The sequence below is a fragment of the Salvelinus namaycush genome, chromosome 5 (genome assembly GCF_016432855.1).
Source record: "Salvelinus namaycush isolate Seneca chromosome 5, SaNama_1.0, whole genome shotgun sequence".
Taxonomy (NCBI): domain Eukaryota; kingdom Metazoa; phylum Chordata; class Actinopteri; order Salmoniformes; family Salmonidae; genus Salvelinus; species Salvelinus namaycush.
Genome location: NC_052311.1, coordinates 56,164,228 through 56,190,288, shown reverse-complemented (window position 1 = coordinate 56,190,288; position 26,061 = coordinate 56,164,228). Strand labels below are relative to the sequence as shown.

Here is a 26,061-nt window from a genome sequence, read left to right as displayed (position 1 = left end):
ATGCTGTGGTAGCCATGCTGGTTAAGTGTGCCTTGAATTCTAAATAAATCACAGACAGTGTCACCAGCAAAGCACCCCCACACCATAGCACCTCCTCCTCCATGCTTTACGGTGGGAAATACACATGCGGAGATCATCAGTTCACCCAAACAGCATCCCACAAAGACACGGCGGTTGGAACCAAAAATCTCTAATTTTGACTCTCTAAGATTTCCACTGATTTCTTGACTGATTTCCACTGGTCTAATGTCCATTGCTCATGTTCATGTTTCTTGGCCCAAGCAAGTCTCTTCTTATTGGTGTCCTTTAGTAGTGGTTTCTTTGCAGCAATTCAACCATGAAGGCCTGATTCACACAGTCTCCTCTGAACAGTTGATGTTGTGATGTGTCTGTTACTTGAACTCTGTGAAGCATTTATTTTGGCTGCAATTTCTGAGGCTGATAACTCTAATGAACTTATCCTCTGCAGCAGAGGTAACTCTGTGTCTTCCTTTCCTGTGGCGGTCCTCATGAGAGCCAGTTTCACCATAGTGCTTGATGGTTTTTGCGACTGTGCGTGATAAAAGTTATTTACATTCGTATTGACCGACATTCATGTCTTAAAGTAATGATGGACTGTCATTTCTCTTTGCTTATTTGAGCTGTTCTTGCCATAATATGGACTTGGTCTTTTACCAAATAGGTCAATCTTCGGTATACACCCCCCCACCCCTCCCTCACCTTGTCACAACACAACTGATTGGCTCAAACACATTAAGAAGGAAGGAAATTCCACAAATTAACTGAAGGCACACCTGTTAATTGAAACGCATTCTAGGTGACTACCTCATGAAACTGGTTGAGAGAATGCCAAGAGTGTGCAAAGCTGTCATTGAAGGAAGAGGGTGGCTATTTGAATAATCTCAAATATAAAATATATTTTGATTTGTTTAACACTTTTTTTTGGTTACTACATGATTCCATATCTGTTATTTCATCGTTTTGATGTCTTCATTATTATTATGCAATGTAGAATTTTTTTTTTTTAATTAAGAAAAACCCTTGAATGAGTAGGTGTGTCCAAACCTTTTTCTGGTACTGTATATATATTTTTTTTTTTAATTGTGGGGGGGCACCCAGGTACTTCTCTGCAGCTGCCACCACAACATCTATCCTCTGTGATTTAGGTTCCATTTCTGTGGTACAATTGACAAAACTTTTGACCTGTAGTGTGTATGGAAGTTGTTTAATGTCCTGTCTTCCGCTATTTGTTTGTTCCTGTCATCGCCTGCTAACCTACATTCATTAGTCACCATGACCACAAACTGACCATAACATGACTGTCTGTATGTGTCATACAGTTACAGTTCTGGCCAGTATACAAGAATAAGGGAATGAGGCAGAGGGAATGAGGCAGAGAAATCAGAGGGGTGAGGGTTGATGATAAGGGAGGTTTGAGAGCAGTGGCCTAGTCTCCAGTTAATTGCAGGCAACACATCAAATTCAGTTTGTTTACACAGTGCTCTGTTGTTGTGGTGCAGGAGAAATTCAATACTGCAATTCAGCACCAGTAAAGTATTTCCTTTGGTCAACAAAAGCAGTTTCAAATCAAATTAAACTTTATTTGTCACATGTGCTGAATACAACAAGTGTAGACCTTACCATGAAATTCTTACTTACAAGCGGTTAACCAACAGTGCAGTTCAAGAAGAGTTAAGAAAATATTTACCAAATAAACTAAAGTAAAAAATTATAAAAAGTAACACAATAACAAGGCTATATACACGGGGTACCGGTACCGAGTCAGTGTGTGGGGTACAGGTTAGAGGTAATTTGTACACATAGGTCAGGGTGAAGTGACTATGCATAGATAATAAACAGCGAGTAGCGGCAATGTAGAAAACAAATGGGGGGGGGGTCAATGTAATAATTGTTCAGCAGTCTTATGGCTTGGGGGTAGAAGCTGGATTAAAACAATGGATTTGGTTTGCATAATGATAAGATGTTCCGTGGTTAACCGAAAGTGCTTAAACAAGGGACAGTTTGCCATTACTGTATAAGTGGATTTGTTTCAAACTAAAGTCAAGCTAGTAAAAAAGTTACATTGAAGACTTCCTCTCTGAGAACGCCACCTCTGGTTTCAAATCCCTAAATACAAATAGATTCATTATGGACAAATATGACTGTAGGAAGTATTTTTATGGGTCAAGACTTTTACCCATATGCCAGAATAACCTAGCTAATGCAGGATGTTCAAATATTTACAAAATGTAGTGTGCAAGAAAACACACAAAGAACTTCTACGTTTCGGTAACAGACGTGACCAATCTACACACGCTTCAGCTCAGTTCTGTCTCCTCAGTGGAAGCGTAGCCTTCCCTCAGCCTCAAACAGCTTCTCTTCCTCTTCAGAAAGACAGTTTCCTTTCAAACTGTGGATGAGTGATGACAGAGCACATGATAATTAGGAACCAGCAATGCAATCAAAGACCCACAGCCATTACAAAGTGCAAATGGTGAAAGATGTTTTGAAATAAAAATGTATCTAAGGAATATATCAAATACTATTATTAAAGTGATACACATTTTTTTAGTAATGTGCCTTTAAGTGAGCGACATTGCGTACACTCACCTGATCTCTTTGAGTGATGTGTTGTGGGAGAGAGCCTCTGACAGCTGTCTGATTCCATCCACTGTCAGCTGATTATTGATTAACCTGTGCAGAGTGGCATAGAGGGATCACTAGGTTAACCGGCTAACTTTTATTCACATTCAGAAATAACTTGTTCACTTTCTGGTTAATTCTGTGGTTAAACTTCATTATTGGTTGTTGGGAGTGTGTTGAGACTGGGGCCTGCCTTACCAGAGGTGAGATAGACCTGTGTTGGATCTGATCAGCTCTGCCATGTCTGGTGCTACATCATCTGACAACTTGTTTTGCACCAACCTACAACAACATAACACACATTTAAACTGTGTTAACTCCAAAGCACAAATACAAATTAAATATACAGAGACACATACTGTCACAGAAATTTGATGTATAAATAAGATTGTCCTACCAGAAGATTCTGAGCATTGTGTTGCCTTTCAGTGCTTCGGCCAAGCTCCTCCCACCTTCTGAAGTGATGCCATTGGCTGAGAGGCTAAGGGAGAGAAGAGCATAGAAATATAATTACTATCAGTAATTACATAAGTATACTGTATTACTTTAGGTAATGATATTACTATGAGGCAGAGTGATATACTGTAAAATAGATAGTTTCAGTGTTTCAGGTAGTTTCAGCGTTTGTGAGTTAGGGAGTTCAGTAACCTATACTGTAGCTGAATGTGCGTTTGTAAAATGATACACCAATGGGTTATACTTCCTTATTTCTGACCTTAACCGCAGTTGTGGGAGAACTATAAAAGACATGGCACAATCAGTGCCACATACAGTTGAAGTCGGAAGTTTACATACACTTATGTTGGAGTCATTAAAACTCGTTTTTCAACCACTCCACACATTTTTTGTTAACAAACTATAGTTTTGACAAGTCGGTTAGGACATCTACTTTGTGCATGACACAAGTAATATTTCCAACAATTGATTACAGACAGATTATTTCACTTATAATTCACTGTATAACAATTACAGTAGGCCAGAAATTGACATACACTAAGTTGACTGTGCCATTAAACAGCTTGGAAAATTCCAGAAAATGATGTCATGGCTTTAGAAGCTTCTGATAGGCTAATTGAGTCAATTGGAGTATTGGAGGTGTACCTGTGGATGTATTTCAAGGCCTACCTTCAAACTTAGTGCCTCTTTGCTTGACATCATGGGAAAATCAAAAGAAATCAGCCAAGACCTCAGAAAAACAATTGTAGACCTTCATATGTCTGGTTCATCCTTGGGAGCAATTTCCAAATGCCTGAAGGTACCACGTTCATCTGTACAAACAATAGTATGCGAGTATAAACACCATGGGACCACGCAGCTGTCATACCGCTCAGGGAGGAGACGCGTTCTGTCTCCTAGAGATGAAAGTACTTTGGTGCGAAAAGTGCAAATCAATCCCAGAACAACAGCAAAGGACATTGTGAAGATGCTGGAGGAAATAGGTACAAAAGTATCTATATCCACAGTAAAACGAGTCCTATATTGACATAACCTGAAAGGCCGCTCAGCAAGGAAGAAGCCACTGCTCCAAAACTGCCTTAAAAAAGCCAGACTACAGTTTGCAACTGCACATGGGGACAAAGATCGTACTTTTTGGAGAAATGTCCTCTGGTCTGATGAAACAAAAATAGAACTGTTTGGCCATAATGACCATCGTTATGTTTGGAGGAAAAAGGGGGAGGCTTGCAAGCCGAAGAACACCATCCTAACCGTGAAGCATGGGGGTGGCAGCATCATGTTGTGTGGGTGCTTTGCTGCAGGAGGGACTGGTGCACTTCACAATATAGATTGCATCATGAGGTAGGAAAATTATGTGGATATATTGAAGCAACATCTCAAGACATCAGTCTGGAAGTTAATGCTTGGTCGCAAATGGGTCTTCCAAATGGACAATGACCCCAAGCATACTTCAAAGTTGTGGCAAAATGGCTTAAGGACAACAAAGTCAAGGTACTAGAGTGGCCATCACAAAGCCCTGACCTCAATCCCATAGAAAATTTGTGGGCAGAACTGAAAAAGCGTGTGCTAGCATGGAGACCTACAAACCTGACTCAGTTACACCAGCTCTGTCAGGAGGAATGGGACAAAATTCACCCAACTTATTGTGGGAAGCTTGTGGAAGGCTACCTGAAACGTTTTGTCCCAAGTTAAACAGTTTAAAGGCAATGCTATCAAATACTAATTGAGTGTATGTAAACGTCTGACCCACTGGGAATGTGAAGAAAGAAATAGAAGCTGAAATAAATCATTATCTCTACTATTATTCTGACATTTCACATTCTTAAAATAAAGTGGTGATCCTAACTGACCTAAGACAGAGAATTTTTACTCAGATTAAATGTCAGGAATTGTGAAAAACATTAAATGTATTTGGCTAAGGTGCATGTAAACTTCTGACTTCAACTGTACTTATTCAGAGAAGTGATAACAATGACATTTCTTGCCATCCATCTCACCTGAGGTTGGTAAGACTTGGGTGATTCCTCAGGGCCTCTGCGAATGCTCTTGCTCCTTCATCACCAATGCTGTTCCCCCACATTCTGAAAAACAGGAACAATCCATCCCATGCACTCTGATAAATAAAAAAATATTGTAATTGTGCACTTACCCCACATCAAAGATAGATGTGCTCTTCTGAATGGCACTGGCCAGATACCTGCCACCCACACTGGTGAACTTGTTGCTGCCAAGCCTTTGAACAAATCAAAGTGCCAAAAATAAACAGTTTAATTTATAAACAAACAATTATATAATTGATTGGACATATTAATTTACATACTTGACGACTCTTAACTTAGGACATTCCTCAATGATATGAGCGATTAGCTTGGCTCCGATGTCCGTAATGTGATTATTGTAAAGTCTGTCAAATCAAGACAACAGAAATACAGTCACAGTCACGTCATAGGAATTTGTCATACAGCATAATACAGTACTAAAGTTTGACAGGCAAGTTGACCCTGATAGACACTGACTCACCCCAGAACCTCCACCACTCTGTATTTGATAAGCTCCTCAGCCAGTACCTCAATGCTGCTGTCTGAGATCTGATTGACACACAATCTGAAATGGAAAAACGAATTTAGCTGAAAAGTTATACTTTATAGTTAGTTATACTAGTATTTTTATAGCAGTAAGAAATGATTTGCCAATGTTATTTGTAAACAAGTGTACCTTTCATGTTAACAGTGGCATAAAATACAAACTGCTGCCATCTGCATGTATTTGAATTCCTCACCTCACCACGGTCATCTTACTGAATGAAGGCCTGAGCTGCTTGACCCCATAGTCACTGATGTTGTTGTTGTCCATGTCCACCCCTAGCCTCTTCCGCCGGTGCTGCAGCACAAAGTTGAGGGCACTGCAGTCGCCAGAGAACACATTACAGTAGCCCAGCTTGATGTAGTCAGCTGTGATGCCCTTCGCAGTCAGCTGTGCCACCTCTTTACTTCCTGTCTCGAAGATGCAGCGCAGCATCCACAGGAAGTTGGGCAGGACATGCACCTTGCTGCCCTCCTGCTCTGTGCTGTAGAGTGGCAAACCGCGGAGGTGGGACCTCACGCTGGTGGACAGGTAGGACTTGAGGACCGCCCGCTTTCTCTTCAGTAGCGTTGCAGGAACCATGTGCTCCAGCAAGCCGGCGTTAGCCTTAGACAGCAGTCCACACAGGAAGAGGTTAGCGTATTGGAGATGCTCGTTGGTCTTGAACGGGTCCTTTTCCCTGGGTTTGGAGGAGCCAGCGATGCAGTGGACGACACACGATAAACAAGAAGTATTGGCCCTCCTGCTGCACTCGGTGAAGAACTTGAGGATGTTTCCTACGCTGGCCTGTTCGTCCAGAACCAGGGAGAATGCAGCCAAGAAGGACTGCAGGGTGAGGTGAAGGAACTCAAAGGTGGAAGGGTTGTCACATGCATCGTAGCGGTTGACCGGTCGGAGAAAACCCACCTGAAGGTCGTCCTCAGTCAGGCCACAGGAGGCCACCTCCTCCTGGTCGAACACAAAGCCTCCTCTCTCCATGCCCAGCAGAGCCAGCTTGGAGAAGGCTGTCAGCGGCCTCAGCCCTGCCCTGAAGGTATCAGCGGGGCACCTGGTGTTTCTCTTCAGGAGGACAGGTGGGGGAGTGGCCCCCCGGCTGAGGAAGACTTCAGACAGCAGGAGGAATATGTTAGTGAGGGTCATGCAAGCCTCTGGCAACTCAAAGTCGTCGTAGACTGAGCGCAGGTGTTTAAAGCTCTTGAAGACGATCCAGCAGAAGAGGGGGATGGAGCAGAGGCCACAGAGGTGGGGACTGGCATCCAGCTGGACTGAGACCAGGTTCCGGTGCTCCTGCTCCTTGAAGTTGAGGTTGGTGTAGGTCTGAAGGTTGGCCGGAGAGAACCCACGCAGCGCCACCCTCTTCCGGATCACCCTGCTCTGGACCTCGGTGCCTGTCCGAGCCGTCAGGACCTTCCGGGAACCATTAAGCAACTTCCCACAGAGCAGATTAATGAGCACCAGAAGGGGGTGAGTCCTCTCCTCTGGAGAAACCACCTCAGGCACATTCCCCAGGTCCAGATCAGCCTGGATCTCATCATAGCCGTCAAACGTAAAGAGAACCTTTTCAGGGAAGCGGAGGATGTAGCTGAACACCTCATTATCCGCATCCTGGTCGGGGTAGCAGTTGTATTTGAAAAGCAGGTCCCTGAGTGAGATCTCGTCTGTCTCCTTGAAAGTGCTGAACATCCTACAGCGGAACTTGAAGAAGAACATGGCGTCTGTCTGTTCCAGCTCCCTCTTGGACCACAGCCTCTGGAGCTTCTGGAGGAGGATGGACTTGCCCACCCCAGCGTCTCCCGTGATGAGCACCGTCTCTGCCTGTGAGTTAAAGACACCCTGCTCTCCCAGGAGCTGCTCCAGACCCTCCAGGTGGCCCAGGCTCTCATTGCGGTCATTCAGGAGCTCCATCAGGGTGTCTGTATAGAGCTCCTCCAGCAGGGTTTCCTCTCGCTGGGCGTAGGAGGCAATGAAGCGTGTGTCTCGGCCCAGCTCGTGCCTCAGCTTCTCACAGTACCTACTAACTGAGAAGAGGGGGGTAGGGAGAATACACTGAAGTCTGATTCTCAACCACTGATATTCAGCCAAAATATACAGTAGTTGCCCTCATGATTCTCTAATAGCTTACATTTTTAATGCACTGTATTTTTTTTATTGTTAAGTAAAATTCCAATAACACATATGAAGTGCTGCACCATACAGTCTACTGACATACTTACTAGGGTCCGTGTTCTTCACTGGTATGTCCCGTATGAAGTCTGATGGCTGGTAGTTGATCTCTTTAAGCCATGGTTGGAGGTCTATGTATGCATCATAAACTTTGTAGAGAATATATAGGAAGTATTCACATGCCTGCTCCCCTTTGCTTTGGACCAATTCCAGGATTTTACGCACCTGCACAATGTCAATCATAAGTAAATCATATTTACTTTACAGTGATTCAATATTTAAAAATAATTTGGCAGCTAACAGTTTCCCTATTTTACGCACCTGCACAATGGCAATCATATTTACTTACCAGTGATTCATATTTAATGAATATTACTTCCCACATTTTGATTAATGTGGCCAAACAGGATTTTTCACAGGTAAGATACTGGCAGCATACCAAATGTCATTGTATTGCAAAATCAAGTATTGTCTTTATATTTTCTCATCTTAAAATCAATTAGTCCATTTTAGTTAGGGCCTAGTAGGCTATTAGTGAATGCAAGAGCATGTCTTTGTGATGGGTACTTTGTCATTTAATGTGTGTGGTCCAAATGGACATGTATCCTCTTTGAAACCCTCCCATGGTAAATTACCTGGTCTGTCTTGGTGGCTGCGCGCTGGATGATTTCTGCATCCTCGATACACAGAAAACCACTTTGTAGGAGGTTATCCATAATGCACTGCGTGCTCTTCACCTGGGAAACCAGTAGCGCACGGTGCAAGGTGAGCATTTGGACAGTGGACACATGGCCCGTTAGTCCAGCAGGGGCTTCCTCGGCACTGGAGTCCATAATATACATGGCTTCAGCTGCCTGTATTTACTGGAAAATGTAAGAAGGAATTCTAGTCAGATAACCAGTTAGGAGAAAAGGATCCAACAGTACGGATAAAATATATTTATAGTAATCTATAATAGGCTATCGCGTACGGTATACGTATATGGGCTGGCTATACATACCGTCAGAACCTTTGATAACATTGTTCTTAGCCGCACTGTCCTAGTCCGCCGCGGAAAAACTCGGGAACCACAGCTCTCCCAAAAACAAATTCCAGTCTTGGTTATTAAACCATTAAATAGCGTATGACAGGATAATAACAAAACGTTTCTCCAGGACTGTTAGAATAGGAATCTAATTTTGTCTCAAACAATGTCAGGAGTAAAAAAACACTGAACACATTACAGGTTATTTGAGGAAGTGAAACCAAAAACAGCCTTGGATGCGCGTAATTTCGCCTCCGACTGCGACCGCGCTTTTGGCATGCTGTTATCTGCTTATTTTTAATATTGGGTCTTCGCAACTTGTAATTGCTCCACGGTAAATCAGGCTTTCCCAAACATGTCCTAATAATTAGAAAGATTGCATAGAAAACCAGGTGTTTTAATCAGCGTATGCTTACTTCGATTTTAACTTTCGCCGATTAAAATAACCAGTGACTATTGACTATTGCATAATAGTGTCATAATCAGTTTAATGTCAAATTATTACTGTGCATGTAAACTTACTCACTCGTAACCAAAGAAAAAAGACGATTTAGCTACCTGTGTGATGTGACACAAACCCATCGTAGCAAACGTATGTCAATTTGCTACGGAGACTAAATGTGTTTTGTGTGTAATCCGCTTTTTACTCAAGCATCCGATCCATCGTGTTGAATTACTGTTGCCAATTTAACATGAGTAGCCCATAGCCTACAGATGATTGTCTTTTCCACTGTTTTAATTAAATAAAACCAATACAAATGTATTGCGTGAGGTCCCACACGTTTAATAAGGAGGATGGGATCCACCCAAATCATTTGGATTCATGGATCCTTTCACAGCATTATAAGGCTGCGTTGAGACAATGATTTATCAATAACCCAAACCCAGCTCAGTTAATCCCTACCATAATGACACAGAGTTCACGAAATCAATAATTTGCTAGTAACAGATGACATTCATATTGTCACGTTCCTGACCTGTTTTCTGTTGTTTTTGTATGTGTTTAGTTGGTCAGGGCGTGAGTTGGGGTGGGCATTCTATGTTTTGTGTTTCTATGTTTAGGTCGTTGGTAATTAGCCTTATATGGTTCTCAATCAGGGACAGGTGTTTGACGTTTCCTCTGATTGAGAACCATATAAAGGTAGGCTGTTCACACTGTTTGTTTGTGGGTGGTTGTCTTCCGTGTCTGTATGTTTGTTCGTACCACACGGGACTGTAGCGTTTGTTGTAGTCTGTACCTGTTCCTGCGTTCTTCGTGTTATATGTAAGTTCTCATGTTTAGGTCAGTCTACGTTCGTTTTGTTATTTTGTAATCATTCCAAGTGTTTTGTTTTCGTGTTCGGCAGTTAATAAATTCATTATGTTTTCAAAACCCGCTGCATTTTGGTCTGATCACTACTCCTCCTCTTCGGAAGAAGAGGAGGAGGACAACCGTTACACATATTCTGACTATCTCTGAAACGGAGTTAGATAATACCTTGATACAGTGGTAGCAATACAAGGTTATAACATTACAGAAAAGAAACAAATGCCAATGGTGTAGGTGTTGCTGTTTATATTCAGAACCACATTCCTGTAAATATTAGAGAGGATCTCATGTTAAATACTGTTGAAGTAATATGGCTACAGGTTCATCTGCCTCACCTAAAGCCCATTCTGGTGGGAAGCTGCTACAGACCACCAAGTGCTAACAGTCAGTATCTGGATAACATGTGTGAAATGCTTGATAATGTATGTGATATCAACAGAGAGGTATATTTTCTGGGTGATTTAAATATTGACTGACTTTCATCAAGCTGCCAACTCAAGATAAAGCTTCAAACTGTAACCTGGTTCAGATTATCAGTCAACCTACCAGGGTAGTTACAAGCAGCACAATAATCAAATCATCAACATGTATTGATCACATCTTTACGAATGCTGCAGTCATTTGCTTGAAAGCAGTATCCAGATCCATCTGATGTAGTGATCACAATATAGTAGCCATATCAGGAAAACCAAAGTTCCAAAGGCTGGGCCTAATATAGTGTATAAGAGGTCATACAATATGTTTTGTAGTGATTCCTATGTTGTTGATGTAAAGAATATTTGTTGGTCCGTGGTGTGTAATGACAGACACTGCACTTGACACATTTATGAAATTGCTTATTCCAGTTATAAATAAGCATGCACCTATTAAGAAAATGACTGTAAAAACTGTTAAATCCCCGTGGATTGATGAGGAATTGAAAACTTGTATGGTTGAGAGGGATAAGAGAAATGGAATGACAAATAAGTCTGGCTGCACAACAGATTGGCAAACGTATTGCAAATTGAGAAATCATGAGACTAAACTGAATAAAAAGAAGAAACTACACTACGAAACAAAAATAAATGACATGAAGAATGATAGTAAAAAGCTTTGGAGCACCTTAAATGAAAGCTCCATCATTCATTCATTTTTTTCTTTTTTAACTAGGCAAGTCAGTTAAGAACAAATTCTTATTTTCAATTGACGTCCTAGGAACAGCGGGTTAACTGCCTTGTTCAGGGGCAGAACGACAGATTTGTACCTTGTCAGCTCGGGGATTTGAACTTGCAACATTTCGGTTACTAGTCCAATGCTCTAACCACAAAAGCAACTGATATTGCCAACTGCTTTAATGATTTTTTTAATTGGCAAGATTCGTAAACTTAGGCATGACATGCCAGCAACAAACGCTGACACTACATATCCAAGCACACTACCGTTCAAAAGTTTGGGGTCCCTTAGAAATGTCCTTGTTTTTGAAAGAAAAGTTAAAATAACATCAAATTGATCAGAAATACAGCGTAGACATTGTTAATGTTGTAAAGGACTATTGTAGCTGTAAACGGCAGATTTTTAATGGAATATCTACATAGGTGTACAGAGGCCCATTATCAGCAACCATCACTCCTGTGTTCCAATGGCACATTGTGTTAGCTAATCCAATTTAATCATTTTAAAAGGCTAATTGATCATTAGAAAACCCTTTTGCAATTATGTTAGCACAGCTAAAAACTGTTGTTCTGATTAAAGAAGCAATCAAATTGGCCTTCTTTAGACTAGTTTCTGGAGCATCAGCATTTGTGGGTTCAATTACAGGCTCAAAATGGCCAGAAACAAAGCACTTTCTTCTGAAACTCATCAGTCTATTCTTGTTCTGAGAAATGAAGGCTATTCCATGCGGGAAATTGCCAAGAAACTGAAGATCTCGTACAACTCTGTGTACTACTCCCTTCACAGAACAGCGCAAACTGGCCCTAACCAGAATAGAAAGAGGAGTGGGAGGCCCCGGTGCACAACTGAGCAAGAGGACAAGTACATTAGAGTGTCTAGTTTTAGAAACAGACGCCTCACAAGTCCTCAACTGGCAGCTTCATTAAATAGTACCCACAAAACACCAGTCTCAACATCAACAGTGAAGAGGCGACTCCGGTATGCTGGCCTTCTAGGCAGAGTTGCAAAGAAAAAGCCATATCTCAGACTGGCCAATAAAAAGAAAATATTAAGATCGGCAAAAGAACACAGACTCTGGACAGAGGAACTCTCAGCCTTGAAGGGAAGCAAAAGTCATTTCGCTACCTAAGAATAGTAAAGCCCACTTTACTGGCTCAAATAGCCAAACAATCAGTTACAACCCTGAGTAAACTTTTGGGGAAAAAAATTGTTTGACCAGATATGCTATTTTACAGTAAACAAATTGACAACCAACTTTCAGCATGCTTATAGGGAAGGACAGTTTGTTAGACTTCAGTGTGTCTTTTGACATTATTGATCATAGTCTGCTGCTGGAAAAAACATATATGTTATGGCTTTACACCCCCTGCTATATTGTTGATAAAGAGTTACCTGTCTAACAGAACACAGAGGGTGTTTTTTAATGGAAGCCTCTCCAACACAATCCAGGTAGAATCAGGAATTCCACTGGGTAGCTGTTAAGGCCCCTTACTTTTTTCAATCTTTACAAATGACATGCCACTGGCTTTGAGTGAAGCCAGTGTGTCTATGTATGCGAATGACTCAACACTATACATGTCAGCTACTACAGTGACTGAAATGACTGCAACACTTAACAAAGAGTTGGATTTAGTTACAGAGTGGGTGGCAAGGAATAAGTTAGTCTAAAACTTAAAGCATTGTATTTGGGACAGATCATTCACTAAACCCTAAACATCAATTAAATCGTGTAATAAATCATGTGTAAATTGAGCAAGTTGAGGTGACTAAACTGCTTGGAGTAACCCTGGATTGTAAACTGTCTATCGGGGACTGTGAAGCAACACAAACATAGGCACAGACACATGCTTACACACACACGATAACATACGCACTATACACACACGTACACATGGATTTTGTACTGTAGATATGTGGTAGTGGTGGAGTAGGGGCCTGGGGGCACACAGTGTGTCGTGAAATCTGTGAATGTATTGTAATGTTTTAAAATGGTATAAACGGCCTAAATTTTGCTGGACCCCAGGCAGCAGCTAATGGGTATCCATAATAAATACAAATACCTATAGACGAACGCGTGGCCATTGCTGTGGTGAGAGAGAGAAGTGTGCCTGTATCTCTCACAGAACTAGAAAGACATTCACTTTCTCTCCCTCTCTCTGCTCTGATAGACATGAGCTTGCAACTCTCATCTCTCCAGCATTGCACTTCATTTGTTTCCTTACAGAATCATAGCCACGGGAAGGGTGCTGAGGGTGCCACAGCACCCCTGATGATTGAAATACATTTGCCAGAGTTATACAATGGCTGCTCTCTGTTCAGAGAGAAATGAAATAATTCAGAAGACTACATCAGGAGTAGCCCTATAATTTAGACACAGAGGATCAATAGATTATAAAAAAATATCCTAGCTGTGGATTGTGTGTATCCAAATCACAAGGCACGCCAGTTGGGAACGTGCGGCAAATCTTTCAGTGAACATGCAGCCAAAACAGGCCTTTCGCGGTATTTCAGCAGTTTTGTTTTACACAAGGGCATCAGCAATCACGGGTGAGTGAGCTGTGCTTCATTGGGTGAGTCAGTGAAACGAGAAAACTTTTTTAGGACTATAATTTCCTCCTCATATTGTATAATATGGGTGTCTCCACATGCCTAGGTGATTGATGGATTCAAGACAGGGTCGTTTTTATTGATCTCAGATTCTCAGTTTGTCAGTGTCAAAGTAGGCTATCATTCCGATCATTTGTGAGGTTAAAAAAAAATCTGCTCAAGTCTTCAGTCATCTAAAATGATGCAGAATTGCATGAAATGCCATAATAAAAGGCCAACATTTTCCCGGCGCATAGGCTACAAACTTTTCCCCCCATGTTTGCAACTTTTGCAATCACCTCTACTCTACTGCTCTATGCCAGTAGCAAAAGCTATTATAATGCATGCAATGCTTTATTATAAAGGTATTTTTTCCCATGCATTCCAGTACCGCACAGCTAGATGTCTAGGCTACTCACCATACTATAGGCTACGGATTTGAGTCACCACTAGAATAGTTATTTTTATGTTATTGAGTAGGCCTATATCTTTGTTTAATCAAATTATTAATCTAACAATAAAAATTATTATTATTGTAATGTAATTTAACATGTTGCAATAATGTTCACTAAAGTAGAAGCTCATCTTTTGTTTATAGGTATTTTCACTTGGTAATGAGTAATAAGTGATTATATAGAAATTGCTCATAGGTAACTATAAAGTTACACTTCACCTTAAATAGCTAAATCCTGTGAAAGAACTAGTGACAACCTTGTACTTACGCAGATATTACAGATGTACTCTGTGGTGTATTAATGTGTTTATTTTCTCACAAAATATTTATTTGATTAGAATCTGGAATGGCAACCCGTATGGTAGACCTTAGTCAGTGAGGCTGACATATATCTAAGCTGTTATTGTAAACTCAACCAAGTTAACCCAGATGGTACACTTTTGGGGGGCAAGTACAAGCAACATTATTGAGTGGAGATTTTGAAGAGTGCATATTCACAGTAAGGTCATTCGAGTTTATTGAGCCTCCAACCTTTGTAATCTCGGTCGCCCAGCGCATCTGTCCACAAGAGACTACAACCTTGTGACATTTATTACTGAATCAGATGCAGCTGAGAATTTAGTGGAAACTTGCACCTATCAAGTGCACATGCACCTAGCCTACAGTGCATTCAGAAAGTATTCAGACCCCTTCCCTTTTTCCACATTTTGTTACATTACAGCCTTATTCTAAAACATTTAAATCTTTTTTCCATCTCATCAAGCTACACACAATACTGCATAATGACAACGTGATTTACATAAGTATTCAGACCCTGTGCTATGAGACTCGAAATTGAGCTCAGGTGCATCCTGTTTCCATTGATATTCCGTGAGATGTTTCCACAACTTGATTGGAGTCCACCTGTGGTAAATTCAATTGAATGGACATGATTGGGAAAGGCACACACCTGTCTATATAAGGTCCCACAGTTGACAGTGCATGTCAGAGCAAAAACCAAGCCATGAGGTTGAAGGAATTGTCCGTAGAGCTCCAAGACAGGATTGTGTCGAGACAAAGATCTGGGGAAGGGTACCAAAAAATGTCTGCAGCGTTGAAGGTCCCCAAGAACCCAGTGACCTCCATCATTCTTAAATGGAAGAAGTTTGGAACCACCAAGACTCGTCCTAGACCTGGCTGCCCGGGCAAACTGAGCAATCGGGGTAGAAGGGCCTTGGTCAGAGAGGTGACCAAGAACCCGATGGTCATTCTGACAGAGCTCCAGATTTCCTCTGTGGAGATAGGAGAACCTTCCAGAAGGACAACCTTTATGTGAGAGTGGCCAGACAGAAGCCACTCCCCAGTAAAAAGGCACATGACAGCCCGCTTGGAGTTTGCCAAAAAGGCACCTAAAGGACTCTCAGACCATGAGAAACAAGATTCTCTGGTCTGATGAAAGCAAGATTGAACTCTTTGGCCTGAATGCCAAGCATCATGTCTGGAGGAAACCTTGCACCATCCCTACGGGGAAGCATGATGGTGGCAGCATCATGCTGTGGGGATGTTTTTCAGCAGCAGGGACTCTGAGACTATTCAGGATTGAGGGAAAGATAAACGAAGCAAAGTACAGAGAGATTCTTGATCAAAACCTGCTCCAGAGCGCTCAGGACCTCAGACTGGGGCGAATGTTCACCTTCCAACAGGACAACGACCCTAAGGACACAGCCAAGAAAACGCAGGAGGGGATTTGGGACAAGTCTCTGAATGTCCTTGAGTGGCCCAGCCAGAGCCCAGACTTGAACCCGATCTAATATCTCTGGAGAGACCTGAAAATAGCTGTGCAGTGACGCTCCCCATCCAACCTGACAGAGCTTGAAAGGATCTGCAGAGAAGAATGGGAGAATCTCCCCAAATACAGGTGTGCCAAGCTTGTAACGTCATACCCAAGAAGACTCGAGGCTGTAATCGCTGCCAAAGGTGTTTCAACAAAGTACTGAGTACATTTTCTAAAAACCTGTTTTTGCTTTATCATTATGGGGTATTGTTTGTAGATTTGTATAAAAAACTATTTTATCTGTTTTAGAATAAGGCTGTAAAGTAACAAAATGTGGAAAAAGTCAAGTGGTCTGAATACTTTCCGAATGCACTGTACATATATATACAGTATGTAAAAATATTTCCTATGTAGTATGCGCAAAACAAACAAAGACTCTCTAAGTTTTGGTAACAGATGTGACCAATGTACATGCACGCGCGCGCGCACGCGCGCACACACACACACACACACACACACACACACACACACACACACACACACACACACACACACACACACACACACACACACACACACACACACACACACACACGCTTCAGCTCAGTTCTGTCTCCTCAGTGGAAGCGTAGCCTTCCCTCAGCCTCAAACAGCTTCTCTTCCTCTTCAGAAAGACAGTTTCCTTTCAAACTGTGGGTGAGTGATGACAGAGCACATGATAATCAGGAACCAGTAATGTATTCAAAGTCCCACAGCCATTACAAAGTGCAAATGGTGAAAGATGTTTTGAAATAAAAATGTATCTAAGGAATATATCAAATACTATTATTAACCTGGTTAAAAAATAGAGGAATGTGCCTTTAAGCGAGCATAAGTGGGACGTTGCATACACTGATCTCTTTGAGTGATTGTGTTGTGGGAGAGAGCCTCTGACAGCTGTCTGATTCCACCCACTGTCAGCTGATTATTGATTAACCTGTGCAGAGTGGCACAGAGGGATCACTAGGTTAACCGGCTAACTTTTATTAACATTCAGAAATAACTTGTTCACTTTCTGGTTAATTCTGAAGCTAAACTTTATTATTGGTTGTTGGAAGTGTGTTGAGACTGGGGCCTGCCTTACCGGAAGTGAGATAGACCCGTGTTGGATCTGATCAGCTCTGCCATGTCTGGTGCTACATCATTTGACAACTAATTTTGCACCAACCTACAACAACACAACACACATTTAAACTGTACTGTACTCCAAGACACAGATACACATTTTCAAGTCTTGTGAACACGAGACAGAAATAAATGGAGGTTAATTCAAGTCATACCAGATAATTCCGAGCATTCTATTGTCTTTCAGTGCTTTGGCCAAGCTCCGCCCACCTTCTGAAGTGAAGCCATTGGCTGAGAGACTGAGGGAGAGAAGGGCAGAGTGACATAGTGTAAAACAGATATTGTAGTTTCTCTGTGTATCTAAAAGTAAGAGTTCAACAACCCATACTGTATAGCTGATTATACAACAGGTGAATCTAATCCTGAATGCTGTTTCGTTAAAACCTGCATTCCAGCCGTTGTCTATTCTACAAGTTACCACCAGCTAAATATATCAAGTTAAAATGCCTATTTACTCTGTTCCATCTGACTGCGCAATCCACTGTCTCATCAGCCCAGCCAGGCAATATATAAAATTGAACTCCACTATAAAAAAGCATTTAGACATTATCTCACATTTCTGTTTTCAACAACGGAGATTTGTTTAAACCTTGCTGTCTGCCTCTCCAACATTTGCAACATTGTTTCAATATTCAAATTCGATCTCCAGCTGTCCCATAGTAATGAACATGTCGGGAGTCGAAATCATGAAATCATGAATCAGCATAATTTTTATGGATATATACAAAGAACTATCAATAGAAAACAGGTAAAAAGAAACAAAGTGGAGCTAGTTTGCAGTCTTTCCAGCTTCAGTTTGATGTGATTGTGTTAGCTGTGTTGTTGGCTAGCTCCTCTGAACCACAGTGTCCTGACGAGTGAGCACAATCACATCAAACTGAAGCTGGACAGACTGCAAACTAGCTGCACTTCGTTTCTTTTTACTGTTCCTCATTAGCTTATTGTTATGGATGTATCCAAATACATGTCACTAGAAAACAGATTAAACAAATGCAACTGCAGCTACTTTGTTGTTATTCTGGTTGCACTGTTTGACTTGACTGTAAGTTAGCCATAGTTGGCTAGCTAGCAAGCAAGAGATAAGAACTTTGCCAGCTAGTATGACAATGGAATATTTAGGACGAACAACCGGGTCGCGTCCATAGATACAGAACAAAAAGACTGAACGACTGGGTCGCGTCTCTGGCAACTGAACCGATAGAACAAACGACCAGCCGGCTTGGGTAGCAACCCTAGATTTGTGTCGGAACTATATCTTGTGGAAGGATGAAATAGTAGGAATAAATTCATCAAAATAACGTGTTTAATGAAAATGTCAACCATTATTTGAATATGTTGGTAACCTGTTGTATAAAAGTGATAATGCCCTCGAAGCCCGTGTTTAGAGGATATATTCGCATCGTTTGCCAGCCCTTGACTTCGTCTCCGGCCTAACAACACCCGTGCCAATATATCCTCCAAACACCGGCTTCTCGGGCATCATCACTTAAGTGTCCGTTAGTAAAATGATACACCAATGGGTTATACAGCCTCATTACTGACATCAACTGTCATGAACCACAGCTGTGGGATAACAGTGCCACTAGCTAGGTTTCCATCCAATTGGCGACAGATTTTCATGTGAATATTCTAAAAAGAAAATATGCACATTTTCCCAAAAGTGGTGGATTTCCACCACTTGTTGCAGATAAAAATCAGTGCATATTGTGCACACAAAATATTATTTTTCGCTTAAGTTTTCATGTGCCAAAAAAACTAAACACCGATCACAAAAAGTGTTGCGTTAAATAGCAAATGTGCCCACTCTGGTATTGGCAAGTGCACTCTAGCCAACAGCTCTCAGATACAGTGAGGGTAGGCTCGTCTACATGATGACATTATTAGGGATATTGTTATTTGTCAAACGGCAGTCAAGCATTGATCATCATGTTACCAGAATAAGACATTCAATATTTATTGGAAAGGAGCATCTAGCTCATCACTGTTCACTTTCAGCACCCTGTGAAGTTCATCATACTTACAGTGTTTCATCTGTAGCCTAGTACACTGCATAGTTTCCCAAGTCGTAGTGGGAGGACTACATACCATATCAAAACAAGACTCCAAGTTACTTCGAGGTGATGGTTATTATATCAATATTTGTACATAAAGGCATTTCCACCACCATTTCTTGCATAATTAATTTTACAGACACAAAAAGATCCCACCATGTCCAATGAACAAATTATGTTGCTGCATTTATAAAATTGTACCAAAACATCCTGTTTCCATCACAGCTGTCATGATTGTTTTTATATGGTTGTCACGCCCTGATCTGTTTCACCTGTCCTTGTGCTTGTCTCTACCCCCTCCAGTTGTCGCCCATCTTCCCTACTTATCCTCTGGGTATTTATACCTGTGTTTTCTGTCTGTCTGTGCCAGTTCGTCTTGTTTGTCAAGCTTACCAGCGTTTGTCCTGTCAGCTCCTGTCCTCTCCCAGCCTCACTTTTTTCCGTCCTCCTGGTTTTTAACCCTTGCCTGTCCTGACCCTGTATCCGCCCGCATGACCACTCTGCCTGTCCCTGACCCCGAGTCTGCCTGCTGTCCTGTACCTTTACTCCACCTCTGGATTACTGAACTCTGCCTGTCCCTGACCCATAGCCTGCCTGCCATCCTGTACCTTTGCTCCTACTCTGGATTATCGACCCCTGCCTGCCTTGACCTGTCGTTTGCCTGCCCCTGTTGTTACAATAAACAATGTTACTTCACACAGTCTGCACTTGGGTCTTACATTGATACCTGATAGTACGAATTGGCCATGACTGACCCAGCAGATTTGCACCAGCTCCGCAACACCATCTCCTCCTAAGGAGCTACCATTGTTAAGCACGAGGAGTTTCTTCGCGGTCTGATGGAAGGGTTCCAGGCTGTGGCCGAACATCATGGCCTAGCCTTGGACGCATTGCGGGAGCAATTCCGTGGGTTGCCTACTAGGCAGCCTACCATGACGGTAACCTCCCAGCCCGTCTATAAGCCGTCTAGTAGCAACGCCGACACCCCGGTTTCCCAGGAACCCCTCTTACCTCCCCCGGAGCGCTACGATGGAGATTTCAGAACCTGCTGGGTCTTTCTCTCCCAGTGCTCCCTCGTTTTCGAGCTGCAGTCTTCGTCGTTCCCCTCGCACCGCTCGAAGATAGCGTACATTATTACGCTGATGTCCGAGAGGGCACTCGCCTGGGCCACAGCGGTGTGGGAGCAACAATCCGCCATCTGCCTCAGTCTGGAGGTATTTGTGGCAGAGGTGAGAAAAGTTTTCGAGGCTCTGGTGTCCGGTAGAGAGACTGCCCGGCAGGACACCCTCAGTGTGGCAGACTATGCGGTGGAGTTCCGCACGCTAGCAGCGGAACCCGGAAGCGAGAACTACCGACGGATCTCAACTCACTCATCACTTTAACCATCTGGATCGATGGTCGGCTACGGGAGCGTAGGAGGAGAAGAGGTTCGATTGCAGTCCCAGTCGCTCACTCAGGGATCCCACCTTGCAGCTGATAAACTCTGGAAGACCCCGGCATCTACGTCCCCGAGAGGATCCGAGCTTACCCGAGTCCCTCCAAGAGCCTCCGGACACTGCCGATTCACCTCTTCTCGAGCCGATGCAGCTCAGCAGGGCTAGGCTATCTCCAGCCGAACGCGTACGCGTACACAGACTTGAGACCCAGAGTTGTCTGTATTGCAGTACTGCCAGTCATTTTGTGTCTACCTGTTCCTTCAAGAGACCTAGCTTATTCGTTGGAGTGAGTACACTGGTAGGTCTTAAATATAATTGTTCTTCTCCCCTTATTCGCCCCCCTCTCCATGCCACCCTGCTGTGAGGCGACCAGTCCAAGTCTCTCCAGGTACTCATCGACTCGGGGGCCGATGTGAGTCTCATGGACGTTACCCTGGCGTCCGAGCTGGGCATCCCCACACAACTACTCTCCATTCCCATGGGTGTTAGAGCGCTGGATGGGCGCTCTATAGGCCGGGTCACCCACCAGAACACCCCCGTAAACCTACGAGTGTCGGGAACCACAGCAAGACTATCCAATTCCTGCTGTTTGAGTCTCTGCAGGTTCCCGTGTTATTGAAATTCTCTTGGCTCCAGCGACACAATCCCTCCATTGACTGGGCTACTGGTGCCATCGTGGGCTGGAGCCCTTCCTGCCACACTCATTGCCTGAAGTCAGTTCTGCCTGCCCAGGGACGTCTTCCTGGGGGATCGGAAATTGCCCCGGACCTCTCAGCCAGCTCCACAGAGTACCAGGACCTCCGGGAAGGGGTTCAGTAAGGCCCGGGCCACTTTGCTTCCACAGCACCGACCGGTATTTAAGAAGGTCAAGCCTGAGGTGCTGGCACACTGCTATAGTGCCCCGGCTACACCCCCAGAAGCCGAGACCTTTCCCCCCGCTCCAAGATCATTAGCCCCTCTGCTGTCCGTCCTCTGTTGCCCTGTACCCTCCGTATTTTTCCTTCCTTTTCTTTGTCTAGTGTCAAAACCATGTATGACTGCCCCTTGTCTTCTGTTTCTAGGCCCATCCCTCCCCCCGTGTCATCAATGGCCAGCCAGCGTACACGGTTAGACGCCTCCTGAGAGTTCGACCATGGGGCAGGGGTTTCCAGTACCTGGTTGACTGGGAGTGTTATGGCCCGGAGGAGAGGTGCTGGGTTCCCGCTAAAGATATCTTGGACCCGGCCCTCACCGCCGACTTTCACCACTGGCACCCCAGTCAACCAAGTGTCGTATCACATACAGTATAATATGGGCTGGAACATTTAGCCTACTTTCAAAAACTCGTTGATAACATTGTTCTTATGGGCGCTCTCCTAAACCGCTGTGGAAAAACTCGTTGATAACATTGTTCTTATGGGCGCTCTCCTAAACCGCTGTGGAAAAACTCGTTGATAACATTGTTCTTATGGGCGCTCTCCTAAACCGCTGTGGAAAAACTCGTTGATAACATTGTTCTTATGGGCGCTCTCCTAAACCGCTGTGGAAAAACTCGTTGATAACATTGTTCTTATGGGCGCTCTCTTAAACCGCTGTGGAAAAACTCGTTGATAACATTGTTCTTATGGGCGCTCTCTTAAACCGCTGTGGAAAAACTCGTTGATAACATTGTTCTTATGGGCGCTCTCCTAAACCGCTGTGGAAAAACTTGGGAACCACAGCTCTCCATTAAAACAAACTACTATTGGTTATTATACTTTTGAAAATAGTGTACAAACGTTTCTCTAGGACTGTTAGAAGAGTGATCTAGTCTTGTCTCAAACAATTTTCTGATGAGAGGAAAAACACTGAACACTGTACTGGCTCATTATCGGGTCTTTCCATGAGGAAGTGAAACCCAAAACAGCCTTGGATGCTTGTAATTTCGCCTCGGATTGTGTAACTGCGCTTTTGGCATGCTGCATTATTTCCTTCTCTCCACAGCAGGAGCAAAGCATAATAGTAAACACATTATACAGGATCGGCTCTAGCCTTTTGGGAGCCCTAAGCGAGATTTGGTTGGAGGACCCCGAGCCGACGGCAAACATTTTTTGGGGCCCGCTCTTCACTGTGGAGAGAATTGTACGTTTTAAGGTTACTACAAGCTCCACTCCATTGATCTATGTGCTTGCGTGCACGTGGGCGGAGTGGGATTTTTGGAGTAGTCGACTCCTTTTGGTAAAATGATATCCTCACCGGTTCCACTCCCATTCACAAGGGGGCAATAGAAAGTATTTTATTTTTGTATTTTCATTTTGTGAAAACATGAAAAGTTGCCTTCCATTGCCAGTAGTAGTTAGCTGGTGGCCTGGCTAGCTAGCTTTAGCCTGGCTAAAAACATAGAAAGCTAGCCAGCCTTTTTAGCTTCCCATATCTCCATGTGAAATAATTTGATTTATAATGACAAAATATGCCCGGCAAATGTTCTTATATTTGCCAGTGTAACCTAAAACATTATCCCAGTTTGAAATGCTGTTTGTGTATTCATTCCCATATCACCTAAAAATAGAACATCATGTTTTGGTTAGGGAGAAAAAGCACATATCTCGCAGCAGTTTTTACCAGTAGCCTGGAATCAGTAGTTATTATTTCTAATCAAAATACATTTTGGGGGGAATTCAAATTAGGCTACAATATTGTTTGGTTTATACTTTGAACAGTCACTGAGAATATATTTGCTTATCAGTGCAAAATAGGCTACTTTGATGCATAGCCTATGAATAGCCTATATATAAGATCAAGGAACCAGGCAAGCTTCATTGCCTACACAACACTACCTCCATTGCTACGGAAGGGATGATTACAATTTTTTTATGTGGCACGGGAGTATGTCGAATGTCAAAGCGCACTACAAGGAGCCTCCCCTTTTGTGACGAAAAACGACATTGCTACACTGCGCTACACTGTTGGCACAGTTTGCATATTCTGTGTGGACCCCTTTTTAAAATTCATTTTTAAAGCTAAGTTCCTACAATTCTACCCATTTTGCCATGGGGTAGAGAGAAATGTTTGCAGTTTTAAACCTAATTTCCTGCAATTCTACACATTTTATAATGACTCACGCCATGTGGGCCCCCTGGAGGTCAGGGCCCCTTGGCACATGCCCTGCGTTCCGGTCGGTATTCGGCCTGCCCCAGTATCTGTGCGTTTGAGACCTCGCTAACTCCCAAGAAGCTCTGATTCAAACTCCCATTCGCCAGCTCTGCAATCGTTATAATATCAAAATACTTTTGTTACTCACTAAATATGGAGTTTCGCTGAGCAACTATCTCCATTTACTACCATTACGGACAGTATGTATTTCCTAACAATATCTAAATAAACATTTACAAGCAACGGAAAAGGAAATCCTCTTCGGCACCTCCATTGTATTGAGCTGTTGTAGACTTCCGACCTGTGGCATTAATGTGTGATGTATGGTGCCTTCATACCCCTTGACTTATTTCACATTTTGTTGTGTTACAGCCTGAATTCAAAATTGATTTTTTTTTTAAATGCTCACCCTGATCTGTTTCACCTGTCTTTGTGCTTGTCTCCACCCCACTCCAGGTGTCGCCCATCTAACCATTATACCCTATGTATTTATACCTGTTCCTCTCTGTTTGTCTGTTGCTAGTTCGTCTTGTCAGGTCTTACCAGCGTTCTTACCTGCCTTCCTGTTGCTCGAGTTCTGTTTCCTAGTTTTTCCCGGTTCTGACCATTCTGCCTGCCCTGACCCCGAGCCTGCCTGCCTGCCGTCCTGTACCTGCCTGACCTTGACCTGATCACGAACCTCTGCCTGCCCTCGACCTGCCCTGTGTTTCTAATAAATCATCTGAGAACTGTACTATCCGCCTCCCGTGTCTGCATCTGGGTCATATCCTGAGTCATGATACACCCATATACACACAATACCCCATAACGACAAAGTGAAGACATGTTTTTTTTCTTTTTTTTGCAAATTTATTGAAAATGAAATATTTAATTTACATAAGTATTCACACCCCCTAGTCAATTTTTTGTAGAAGAACCTTTGGCATCGATTTAGCTGTTGTCTTTCTGGGTAAGTCTCTAGGAACATTCCACACCTGAATTGTCCAACATTTACCCATTTACTCTTTTCAAAATTCTTCAAGCTACATTTTCAAGTAGATTTAAGTCCAAACCGTAACTTGACCACTCAGGAACATTCACTGTATTCTTGGTAAGCAACTGTAGTGTAGATTTGCCCTTGTGTTTTAGGTTATTGTCCTGCTGAAAGGTGAATTCATCTCCCAGTGTCTGGTGGAAAGCTGGCTGAACCAGGTTTTCCTCTAGAATTTTGCCTGTGCTTAGCTCCATTCCATTACTTTTTGTGTCCTGAAGATCTCCCCAGTCCTTAATGATTACAAGCATACACATCACATGATGCAGCCACCACTATTCTTGAAAATATGGAAAGTGGTACTCAGTAATGTGTTGTATTGTATTTGCCCCAAACCAAACACTTTGTATTAAGGATAAAAAGTTAAATGCTTTTGCCACATTTTTTGCAGTATTACTTTAGTGCCTTGTTGCAAAACATGATGCGTGTTTTGGAATATTTTTTTATTCTGTACAGGTTTCCTCCTTTTTACTATCATTTAGGTTAGTATTGTGGAGTAACTGCAATGTTGTTGATCCATCCTCAATTTCCTCCTATCATAGCCAGTAAACTGCAACTGTTTTAAAGTCACCATTGGCTTCATCGTGAAATCTCTGAGCAGTTTCCTTCCTCTCCGGCAACGCCTGTATCTTTGTAGTGAATGGATGTATTGATACACCATCCAAAGTGTAATTAATAACGTAACCATGCTCAAATGGATACTCAATGTCTGCTTTTTTTTAACCAATCTACCAATAGGTGCCCTTCTTTGCCAGGCATTGGAAAACCTACCATCACTGCTTGACTGGGGGACCTTACAATTATCTCTATGTGGGGTACAAAGATGAGGTTGTCATTCAAAAATTATGTTAAACACTATTATTGCACATAGAGTCAGTCCATGCAATTTATGTGACTTGTTGACCAAATTTTTACTCCTGAACTTATTTAGGCTTGCCTTAACAAAGGGGTTGAATACAGTACATTTGTAAAATATTCAGAACCCTTGACTTTTCCCTCATTTTGTTTAGTTACAGCCTTATTCTAAAATGGATTAAACATTTTTCCTCATCAATCTACACACAATACCCCATAATGAAAAAGAAAAACAGATTTTTTGATGTCTTTTCAAATTGTGGTATCCTTCGTCTACCCCGGGGGATGGTA

The 26,061-nt window shown here is 42.6% G+C and overlaps 1 protein-coding gene across 2 annotated transcripts; it reads right to left on the bottom strand.

Moving 5' to 3' along the window:
• Nucleotides 1-1,846: 1,846 nt before the first annotated feature.
• On the bottom strand, nucleotides 1,847-9,114 carry LOC120048523 (nucleotide-binding oligomerization domain-containing protein 1-like). Of its 2 annotated transcripts, XM_038994585.1 has the most exons (12): nucleotides 8,846-9,114; nucleotides 8,481-8,708; nucleotides 7,896-8,070; nucleotides 5,879-7,700; nucleotides 5,620-5,703; nucleotides 5,420-5,503; nucleotides 5,249-5,332; nucleotides 5,097-5,180; nucleotides 3,041-3,124; nucleotides 2,842-2,925; nucleotides 2,611-2,694; nucleotides 1,847-2,410 (listed from the first exon to the last, which is right to left on the bottom strand). In XM_038994585.1, the coding sequence occupies exons 2-12, from the start codon at nucleotides 8,685-8,687 to the stop codon at nucleotides 2,338-2,340; spliced, it is 2,865 nt and encodes a 954-aa protein (XP_038850513.1). In that variant the 5' UTR covers nucleotides 8,688-8,708; nucleotides 8,846-9,114; the 3' UTR covers nucleotides 1,847-2,337. The 2 variants fall into 2 exon arrangements, with proteins under 2 accessions (XP_038850513.1, XP_038850514.1); XM_038994586.1 differs by lacking the exon at nucleotides 5,249-5,332.
• Between the last annotated feature and the right edge of the window lie 16,947 nt (nucleotides 9,115-26,061).

What these genes read in the sequence shown, in the direction of transcription:
- LOC120048523 (XM_038994585.1), bottom strand. Translation starts at nt 8,687, where the DNA reads ATGTATATTATGGACTCCAGTGCCGAGGAAGCCCCTGCTGGACTAACG. An exon ending in AGAGTGGTGGAGGTTCTGGG is followed by an intron (nt 5,504 to 5,619) that starts GTGAGTCAGTGT and finishes TTGATTTGACAG; the next exon opens with ACTTTACAATAATCACATTA. An exon ending in CCTAAGTTAAGAGTCGTCAA is followed by an intron (nt 5,333 to 5,419) that starts GTATGTAAATTA and finishes ATTTGTTCAAAG; the next exon opens with GCTTGGCAGCAACAAGTTCA.